We start from the raw sequence: 11,473 nt of genomic DNA on the forward strand, positions 1-11,473 counted from the left end.
GTGGGCCTGTACCTTGAATGGGTGTGGAGTGGTTGTTTTATGACGCAATGTTGAATGACCTAGGCTTGCGTTCACTGCAGATTAGAGAAGTGAGAAAGGTCTTGATAAGACAAACAGGCCTCTGACAGATTGGATGTGGAGAAGTAGTTTCCCCTTGTGAGAAAATCAAATTAATAGCTGGTGTTTATGAATTGTGTTACAAAAGCTTCTCAGACTCTGGCAAAAGTCCGTTCTTTTGTTTTCGTATCTTCCAATGCCGATCAAAGCTCTATGATAGATTGGCTGGGGCCTAATCCCCACAGTGGCCTTGCTGAGCCTCACTAGTTGTCTCTCAGTGGGCAAGTCAGTTCACTTGGCCCACAGTTGGATAGGAATGATTGAAGGTCAAATAGTAAAGTAAGAGGAGAAAATTAATGTAAACATTCCTTCACATTCTTCAGTGAAACCTGAAAAATTACACCCAATAACAAATGAATGTTCTGGTAATAGAGGAATTTGTTAATAACAATTTCAGTGTAAAGCACTTGAGTGTCACTTAATTCTTCCAAGTAATTTATTCCAGATCTAGTCTGAAATTATCAACCTTGGGCAGTTTTGGAATATCAGTTCATGTTTTTTGCTGGAGGAATAAACAAAGTAATGTCAGGCCAACATTTAGAGCACTGAAGCCATGGTTACATTTGATTGGCTATATTGGGTAGGCCATGTTGTTCATATGCCCAGCATTGGTCTTCTGAAACTGACAACTTATTTCGAGCAGTGACGTTCTACATTTGCTGGAGAGATTACCAAGCAGGCAGGGGGGAAAGGTGTGCTCAAAGACTCCTTTAAAAAATGCAACATCCTCAAAAGTTACTGGGAATCTGCACCTCTAACTATTCAAAGCAGGGAAGGAATATTCAGGATGTTATTGAAAAAATGAAGGCTATAGAAGCCCTGCATAAGCAGTAAAATGAATGCCCGTCAGCTATCACCTGTCCCATCAATGCATAATTGGAGTGGAAGTAAGTCATTTTCAATCATGAAGAAGATGACTGTTTCCATGGCCTCTGACATCCTTCTCTACATGACCATTTGATTAACAGTTACTCTATATGTATGATAATGTGTTAGGAAATAAAGAAAATTTAACAAGTATAATTAATAACAATTACATGCTGTGACTTTGGATTGACATGAGTGTAATTAAATGATTTAAAAATTGACTTTCCACTTAAAATTATATTTATTTTTTCCCTCTGGAATTGTGGAGGAAAATGGCATTATGTATTGAGTAATGATATGTGTGTGACCCCCTTCAGGTGCTGCGCACTTTCTAATCAAAGAGCTTTCATACCACAATTTGGAATTGGAAAGAAATCGCCAGGAAGAGATAGGGGTCAAGCGGCAGTGTGTGTGGCCATTTATTCTGGTCATGGATGACTCTTGTGTCCTTTGGAATCTTCATAATGTGCAGGAATTGACCAGGTGAGAGAGGTGAATGTGGCACTGTTTGCATGTCTGCAGACAGCTTTTTGAGAGGCTATGATTGATCTCAAGCTTTGCAAGTGTCCCCCAAGTCAACAGTTACGTGGTACCTTAGAAGTTCCATTTTGTTTTTCTGTTGCTGGCTATTCTTCCATTCTGCATTCGTTTAACTGATCAATGCCTTTGTTCTCCTTTGTTGAACTAAAAGACTTACTCTCATGGCTAGTTATTCTCTAACTGGAAGATGTTTATCTCTCTGTTTGACATTACCCAGATTAGCAATCACAAAATAAAAATTATTGATTGTAAGATTGAAAATAAATGATACATCATCAGTATCATGAGGAAAATTTTCTGAAATGACTTGGATTGATAGCCTCGATCGAATCAACACTATGGCCTTTGCACAGTGTTATTCACGGATGGTAGTTACTTTGTTATAAAATCATGCCTGCGAAATCAGTTAGGATACTTCCTTCTAACACGGTGATTTTGAATTGAGTATCTGCACAATACAAGACTGAGGACTGATGCAAGTAGATTAGAACCGGATCAGTAATTTGCATCCAATCCTACTTTATATCCCATCTTTTTAGTACATCAGTGAAACTGTTCCCTTCTCCAACACCAACACTGGCAACAATGTCAAGTTCATATAATACTGGACTCGTGGTTTTGTGCTGTTGCCTTGTATTCATTAGGAGTTTGATTATGATTTTCCAGACCCTTAAATTTATTGCCATTGTGACAGCTTAGTAGAGAGACTTTGATCCTTATGGTTTGGGTGGAATTGATTCCAGGACTTGGTAATGAATGATCAGTGTGTTAAACAACAATGCATTTTCCTGTAATGTACAGACCAAAGAAATTACTATAAACTCATAATATTAACAGAAGACTAAAAGATTTGCAAATATATATTCTGCCTCTTGCTTCCCCTTTAATATCTAAAAGGAAGTTTAAGTACAATTAGTCAATGAATTACTTTTATTTTTACACAGACAAATGAAACAGACACTTTATACTGTTGAGAATTCATGGGACAGTACAGAGATAAAACTTGGATGATTTCTGTGCAAAAATTGTTCTGGTGTTAGGAAAATACATGCGAAAAATAATTAAACTGACATTTCTTTTAAGCAGTGAAAGTAAAGAACCTGCGGTTTCCACAAAGAATGTTTCCTTGAAGTTCTTAATGCAACATATTGAAGCCACACCAAAGATGACTCATTATGCACTCTGTGGGATTCAAAAGTGGAACAGCAAACTGACTGCTGGAAAACTGCAGACTCCATTCTCTCGCTGCCACATACATGGTTTTATATTCCTCAATGTTGATCTGACACAGAACGTACAATATGATCTAAACAGGTAAGCTTTGCACAATGAGCAAAGGGGAAAAAAACATTTGAAACTCTTAATCCATACTTGAAAAGGCCAAGGCATAGGGAACCAGGGGTCCATTCATTAGGTTTTATTCACACTTTGATTTAAAGAAGGAACGGAGGATGGGAATAGGGCTGCGGTGGCCAGCAAACTGTTCTGTCCTTGGCACTGTGAGGATGGGTAAGTACATTTTTGATTTCATCTGCAAAGTACTGAAACTGGCAGCTTGCTAGACAGCTGAGGAGAGACTGGGAATTCAACTTGAAACCTAAAGTTCTAGGCAATAATTCTATTATTCATTGTCTTAATTCACTAGTGCATGGGGTAACGACAGCTATCTGACTATTTGGAAGCAATGTAAAAAAAAGTTCCATGTACTTTGCTCTAGTTTTGGAAAAAAATGGAAATTGCTTGAAGTGATCAAAAATCAGCAAGGTTATCTGAAGAAAGAAGCAGTTATTATCTCAGATACATGTCACAGAATTTTAAATAGCTTTTGTTATCTCTTTTGCATTTGCTATATTAAAACTGTTTAAAAAAATCAATACATTTTAATGCATTTGGTATCAATAATTTTCAAAAGAATTTCTTAATTCTACATTTTTAGATCTATCACTTCAACTCCCATTACCCATTCTTGAAATCTATCCTTGATAGCCTTCATGGAATTTGCCACTCTTAGTGTGAAAGTTTCAATACTTTGCAGAAACTCCCAGCCTGCAAAGGACTAATATGGATGAGTTTCAGATTGTCATTCACTTTGCAATCCTGAACTGTTGGGAGTCAGGTTTGAAAAGATGATGCCTTGTTGTAGATTTCTGAATACACTCAACGTCATACTTCCTGTTCTATAATCAATCCATTAAACATTGATAACGTACTGGGAACTTGCCAATATAATTTTGCTGACTGATACTCAAAACTGGATGCAGTTGCAGTCCAACTGCAGCTGATCATGACTGGTAAGAATTCTTGAGATACAGAATTATATTCTGATTGCATTTTAACATTTTTATCGTATGAATGCACATGGTTTTTTGTGATTTGTATAAAAAAGATACCTAAATACCTTTCTTCATCACAGCTCTAATTTAGTCCACACATCAGCAAAATATTCTATATTTAATTCAAGCTTTGCTTTTACATTGTACAATGAGATAAAGTTAGTTTTGTTTTTCTGGTAACGTTGCAAATAGCAAAGTATATTTTTAGTTTATTATTTTAAGTGTCAGTTCAATAGCTTAGTTTTTCTTCACATTTACGCCATATTTCTAATAAATTATAGTATGCATGCAACCTTCTAGATTAGACATTCCTGAAGACTGTCCTTACCCTCTTGTTTTTCAGTATTGTGCCAGTGACACTGAGATTTTTCATCTAGTTCTAAAGCTTTTTTTTAATTTAAAGTATGATATATCAGCAAAATTTATTTCTGCTTTTAAGACTCCAGCTGTTTAGATATGGTTTGTTTGTTCACTGATCTTCCAGAGATTATGTAATTCACTTAATAAAACGGTGATTGTCTCATTGACACAAGAGATTCAGCAGATGCTGGAAATTCAGAGTAGCACTGAAAATTCAAAGGAACTCAGCAGGTTCCTATGGAAATATATTAACAGTTGTCATTTCAGTGCAAAAGGTAATGGGCTGGAGAAGGAGGGTTCTAATTAGAAAGGAGAAAGGGAAGGAGGCAGGGCACCCAGGAGAGGTGATAGGGAGGTGGGAAAAAGAGAAGATGTGGGGAATGGAAGAAGAGGGAAAGGGGAGGGGGGAAAATTACTTTAAGTTAGAGAAATCGATGTTAATGACATCAGGTTGGAGGCTACTCAGACGGAATATGAGGTGTTGTTCCTCCAAACTGAGAAGAACCTCATCCATGACAGTAGAGGAGGCCATGGACCGGCATGTCAGAATGGGAATGGGAATTGCAGTTAAAATGGTTGGCCACCGGAAAATCTTGCTTTTTGCAGATGGAGTGAAGATGCATGACAATGCAGTCTCCAGTTACATCAGGTCTCACCAAAGTAGAGGAGACTGCATTGGAAGCATCGGATACAGTAGATAACCCCAACCGATTTGCAGCTGAAGTGTTACCTCACCTGGAAGGACTGGGGCCCTGAATGAGGTGAGGGAGGAGGTGAATGGGCAGGTGTAGCCTTTAATTTTTCCCTGAGTGACCCTGTGGAAATCAGAGAGTGGCAGGGAGGTAAAGGTGTGTTTAGTGGTAGGGTCCTGTTGAAGATGGCAGAAGTTGCGGAGAATGATGTGCTGGTTGCGGAGGCTGTTGTAGCTGCACATAGAGAGGGGAGGCATCACCATGTCAGTGTAATCCATCCGCAGCCAAGTTGCAATGATTTCTGAAATCTCGATTTTTGTACTATAACTTTGGCATTGCTCACCTCCATGTGGTGAAGGGATGAAGAGATTTGCTTTATTTTTAAAAAAGTTTGATATTTTGGGGAATGTGGGGCCTGTTATGTACCATAAAACAACTGTCTCATGTCCAGATGATGTTGTCTTTTTATTCTGGCCTTGGGTATCAGAAAGTTGTAGCCAGGAAGAAAAATTTAAAACAAACAACAGTGCAATCAGTTCATCCAAGTAATGAAGTCCTTTAACTTATTAGAGAAACATTATTTACAAAGAACTCTATGCATAAGTTTATATCTCTTTGCAAAACTTCAACTGTGAATAAAAAGTATAAGGAATTAAAACTGCCTTGTTCCAACAGATATACCTGTGAAGACATTGACTTCAATCTACGGACAAATAGTAGTGGCTTACTCCTTTGTCGGTTCAATCACTTCAGTCTCATGAAGAAATGCATTCAGGTTGGAGGACACAAAGATTTTGTTATAAAGCCTAAGGTCATGGTAAGGAATATTCTGAGATAATCATATTAACATAGTCTTAATTCTAAGGAATATTTAATATTGAACCTATCTGAGAGGCTACAAGATGTAGCCTTCATGTAAAAGGAAAAATTAAAAAATAAATTCAATATATTTTTTGTATTAAAAAGCAGATTGAATGAGACTCCACCTAACAGTTTATTGTCAGTGCTAGAGTGGCTGAGCAACAGCAATTAATAAACACAAGAGAATCCTGCTGGTGCTGGAAATCCAGAGCAACACACACAAAATACTAGAGGAACTCAGCAGGTCAGGCAGCATCTAAGGAAATGAAAAAACAGTCAACGTTTCGGTCGGAGACTCTACATCAACACTAGATGAAGGGTCCTGATGTAGGGTCTTGGCCTGAAACGTTGATTGTTTATTCATTTACAACAGTAATTAAAATTTATCACCCACTAAAAGTATATGTAGACTTCCAAATACTGCAACTTCTCACTGAAGCAGACAGTGAGATCCACTTTTCATGAACTACTAATAGAGTAATTTGGGTAGGAACACTTGGGTATCTGGATTTAGCTAGATGTCCACAAGTTGAATATATTATACAGTCTGCATACTAATAGCAGCAGATGTTATTGTCACCATCTGGGACATGCCCTGGTTTCATTACTACCATCGAGGAAGAGGTGCAGAAGCCTGACGATCCACACTTAAATGATTTGGCAAAAGCTTCTTCCCCTCTGCCATCATATTTTTTAATGGTCCTTGAACAGTACTACTTCATTATTCCAGTTTTTGCATTATTTAGTTATTGTGTAATTTATAGTAATTGTATGTCTTTACACTGAACTACTGCAGCAAAACAACAAATTTCACATCATATGAGTCAGTGATAATAAACCACATTCTGAAGCTGGTTTTGACAGAAAGTTCTGGCCCATTCTCTGTAAATTCTATCATTAATTCAGGTTTCAGATGAGGTTTGAATTATGGAAAGTATGTAAAAACTAGCTGAAAGTTTTCAGAACATCTGGGTAAGTTGCGACACTCTATATTATGTAAGACATTTATAAATCCAGACTGGCAATGTAGTTCTGCATTGAGGGAGAATGGCAGCTTTCAGATGAGACACTAAACCAGGGTCCTGTCTGCTGAATGTCAAACAGGAGAAGAGTAGTAAGCTCCAGTGCCTTGGTCGGTATTAATTCCTGAACTACTGTAGTGGGTGAGCTTCATTTGGTCTCAGACAAGCTGCGTTCCCAGACTGTGACAGAGGCATTGCAGGAGCACTGCGAGGGAGACGTGCATAGGGAGACAGTTTTTGTGCCTGTTTCTTCCGAAACCATTTCCTGCCCCCTCATTTTTAGAGAACCAACATACTCATGATTGAGAAGAAAGATTGGACATGTTGAAAACCGGAAAAGCATAAAGCAATACACATGTATTAATAGAAATTTGAATTGAAAATAAGGGGAGCCTCATGATTGCAGGAATTATTTATTAAAACAAGTTAAGGTTTTTTTGGTTAGATGTAAATATGGATTGGAATGGCAGTGTATGCTTTAGCACTTAGCAATTTGTTAATTACTTTGACCATTCTTTCAACTAGTATGTAAATAGCACTTAAGATACTTGTTTTGTAATATAAGGCTGCACTATGTTGGCTGATAGGAATTTTAAATGTCAGCTATGTTTCTGATACCTCAGCTTGCTTAATTAGAATGATCATTTGCTGCAATTAGCTTTGGCTTTTTCAGCTATTACACAATTGGCAATGTGCTTAGCATAAAGTACAATAATGATCATTTCCAGGTTTCCTTCTTCCACTCCTGAAATTCAACAAGGTACTTTCACGCATGAGTCATGGTTACACATCTTGTGATCTCAGCAGTAAATATGTATCATCACTCCCAGGCAATGGTCCTTTCGGAGTACTGTGGCTAAAGTTAGACCAGGTTGTCCTGGGCGTGGCCGCTGTTGGGTTGTTGAACACTCAAAGGATATCTATGTCTTTATCACTGCACTAGCTGGACTGGGACTTCAGCAAGGTCATTTTCATATTTCCTTTCACTATGTACCAAGGTGCCAAACCTTGCACCCACATCCCACAACCCTTGGTCATCTTAGATCCTGAATTGCTCACCTTCAATCAGTAGTTCTCCTGTGTCACCAGATCTATTTTCTTGTCATTATTTGGCCCAGACCATGATCAGAACTATAGGCAGTAGAGTAATCCTCCCTCACAGCTCGGTGATCAGGTTTCAATATTGACCTCCAGTGCAGTCTGTGTGGAGCGTCCACATTCTTAATGTGCAGCCATGGGTTTCCTTAGGTTGTACTGGTCTCCTCCCACATCCGAAAGGTTGGTAGGTTAATTGGCCACTGTGCATTTCCCACAGTGTATAGGTAAGTGATAGAAACTAGGGAGAGTTAATAACAGAAAAGTGGGGACAAAGTAAAATATTAGTGAGGGAATGGGATTGTTCTATGAGCAAGCATGGGCTCCATAGTTTAAATGTCTTTGGCAATATGGGGAATACACAACCAATACTGGCTTTCTCTTGATCTACTAATGATCTGGCATCAGTCCTGGTGGACATATAGTTTGCAGAATGGGCATGATGTTCAGCAGTACTGAAATCAGCAGCAGGAATTTCATCTCGAAAACACGCTGCAACGACAACAACTGAGTGTGTCTAGAGGGATACCACAAGGTTTTCAAATTGAAATAAAGAGTACCAGCAATACTCAAGAGCTCAGGCAGCATCTACGGAGAGCAGCAGAGTTAAAGCTTCAAGGCAGCGACATCAGATGTAGAGTCATTGGGTTCAAATGCTAGTTTTGTTTCTTTCTCTTGCAATGTTTCTTGACCTGCTGCATTTTCCCTGTATATTCGTGTTAAGTCAGAGTTTCTCAGTCTTGTTTTACTAATTTAATATTTAGAGGGTTAGTTTGTTAGGGGAATGCAGAATGATCAGTGAATCCTTACGTAGCCTATTTCTTCACTTGACCTGTTGATTGACAGCTTTTTCTTTACCCGTAGGTGAGCGAAAGCCTCAATATGATTTCAGCCTCACAGTATGTCTGTGCTCCAGACAGTGAAAGCACAATATTGGCTGCTCCTGCCCATTTTCTCCTGGAGAAATTCCTACAACACACAAGTTACAAGCTGTTTCCTAAAGCTATAAACAACAGTAAGAATCCAGTGTTGTCCATTGACTGTTACATGAACCTGGGTCCTGAGGTGAGCTGTTGTTTAAATCGATTTCTGCAATGAACTAGAATGTTATCTACACATTGATCTGGGTTTAATCTGGTGTATAATTAACATTTATTAAGGATATTACTTCACAAATTGGTCTTGACAGGAGAGAATCAGCATTAGTAGTACATTCCGAATGACCTAACAAAACAATAAATTGGACTTCAAATTCTCCAGATACCACAGCACTTTTATGAGCTACATGGAAGAATATGATCAAACCCATATTATGCAGATTAAAGCCAAGGTTTATTTCTGGATCTTCAATTCAGGTTCTTTGTGTATGGTATATGTAAGCACAGAAGCCATTGGACATGCATGAGAAACAATTACCAAGCAACAATTGATTGGCATCTGCATGAAATCAAATTATTTAATGTAATGCAAGTTTCATCCTTCATGGTGCCTTTTATTTAGTCTCTTAACATAGCTGCTTTTTAATGCACTTTTATATTAATATGTGGTCGAGTTGAACATAACCTCAAAATTGAAGGTCAGCTTCTAATCATAATATTTAATTATAAATATTTTAGTATTTATAAATGTCTGTATCTCAATTCATTTTGATGGCAGGTTTATTATTATGAAAATATTAAGCTGAAAAGTGTAGTGGAAAGGTAACTCAATGGCCCTGGGTAAGAAGCAAGGAGAGAGATACAGTTGGTCCTCCTTACCCGCGGATTCCGTATGTGCTGATCGGGAAAACCCGGAAGTTCTCTCTCCAGCACTCATTGCTTGAGCATATACAGACTATTTTTTCTTGTCATTATTCCCTAAACAATACAGTATAACAACTATTTACATAGCATTTACATTGTATTAGGTATTATAAGTAATCTAGAAATGACTTAAGAGTACAGGCAGTCCCCAGTTTATGAATGAGTTCAGTTCCTGAGTCCACCTTTAAGTTAGATTTGAGGTTGGAACAGGTACATATGGTATTATTTAGCGTCAGTTAGTCAAACGTTTTTCTTAGTATATAGTACATATTTTACCTTTCTATGCATATAAAACACTTAAGAAACATACGTATTTCAATAATTTAACCACTGCGTTGCTTAGTAATAATTGTAGCTTTCATCAGGACAGGGCTTTTCACATTCTCCATTAAAATTGTTCCAATTGTTGACCGACTGTAGCCTAACGCTTTTCCAATTACCGATAGCGTTTCACCTCTTTCCAATCACTTTATTACTTCCACCTTATTTTCAATCACGATCGTGATTATTTTCGTGAACAGAAACACTGCGGATTCAGAGCTGCACTACCAGGTCCTAATGTCCACAGCATGGAGACATGTTAAATAAAGTCCAGGGTTCCGCTGGGTCCTAAAGACCACTGCACTGATACATGTTAAATAAGGGACTTGAGCATCCACGAATTTTGGTATCCATGGGGGGTCCTGGGACCAATCCCCCACGGATAAGGAGGGCCGACTGTACAATGGATTCCGCTTAATTGGGACACATCAGGAGCAGTATATTTTGCCCCAGTTAGCCAAAGTGGAGATAGTTAAAAAGGTATCTTTTAATAAAAAAGGCAAATTACTGTTTAACAGAATAACAAATTATGTGAAATATGGAACAAATTAGAACACTACCAATACTAGTATAGTACTATAAAACTCTATTAGTTCCTAATAGTTAACAATGGAGAAATTTATCCAATATGCACTGCCGTGTCTCTGACTGTAATTGAACAAAATCAGTGCAGGAACCTAGTGGTCAGCCCTGGTACAAAGCTTTTGACAATTACATCCTCTAAATCTTCATTTTCATTGTAATATTCACTGTTGATACCTTCATTTTCACTCCCAGCCATTTCTGGCATCTCCAAGCCTGAATGCTTGAAACCGCAGAGAGCAAAACAGTTCTGAATTGTCTTATTTCGTGGCAACTAACAATGACAAAAATCTCTGTTCTTGAATACAAACACACACAACTGATGTTATTTAAAAACCGTTCTAAGCATGGTGTGGAGTCTAACAGATAGATAAGAGCACATGACTGACACCAGTTAGAAAGCATTTGGCATCAATTTCCTGTGCCAATTAAGTGGCATAGTGCTCCTAATAAGCGAAGGGAATCCTGGCTATTTTCTCAATCAGCCGTTCTTTAAGAGTTGTTCCAAGTAAGTGGCTGCCTAATTAACTGGAATCCACCATATTTGACTTTTTTTTTCCAAGTTGTATGTATTGAACATTGCTTTGCTTTATCATTCTCAGATTTCTGTTTGTTACATAAGTTCGCGACCTCATTCAGTTAATATAAAATCTGAGGAGGTGTTGTTCAGTGGACTTCTACTCTACCTCTGTGACTCATTTGTTGTTGCTGACTTTCTCAAGAAATTCATGTTTCTTAAAGGTAATGGAACACAAATTCTCTTTATGTGGTACTTACTCTTGATGGCTACGGAATTGATATTTAGTTTTATTTGCCTCAATTTGATGATTTCCCTGATAAAAATTCCAGATTGTCCTCCATGGATTACTCACCAACAAGAG

At 37.9% G+C, this 11,473-nt stretch overlaps 1 protein-coding gene across 1 annotated transcript in view; it reads left to right on the forward strand.

Annotated features, from left to right (window-relative positions):
* greb1l (GREB1 like retinoic acid receptor coactivator) overlaps positions 1 to 11,473 on the forward strand; it is a 244,989-nt gene that overhangs the window by 224,674 nt on the left and 8,842 nt on the right. The window contains exons 29-33 of the mRNA XM_073043512.1: positions 1,302 to 1,467; positions 2,608 to 2,838; positions 5,585 to 5,726; positions 8,752 to 8,952; positions 11,195 to 11,333. Of these exons, the coding sequence (XP_072899613.1) occupies positions 1,302 to 1,467; positions 2,608 to 2,838; positions 5,585 to 5,726; positions 8,752 to 8,952; positions 11,195 to 11,333 (879 nt within the window). The remainder of the gene's footprint in view (positions 1 to 1,301; positions 1,468 to 2,607; positions 2,839 to 5,584; positions 5,727 to 8,751; positions 8,953 to 11,194; positions 11,334 to 11,473) is intronic.

Source organism: Hemitrygon akajei, chromosome 1, assembly GCF_048418815.1.
Source record: "Hemitrygon akajei chromosome 1, sHemAka1.3, whole genome shotgun sequence".
Lineage (NCBI taxonomy): Eukaryota > Metazoa > Chordata > Chondrichthyes > Myliobatiformes > Dasyatidae > Hemitrygon > Hemitrygon akajei.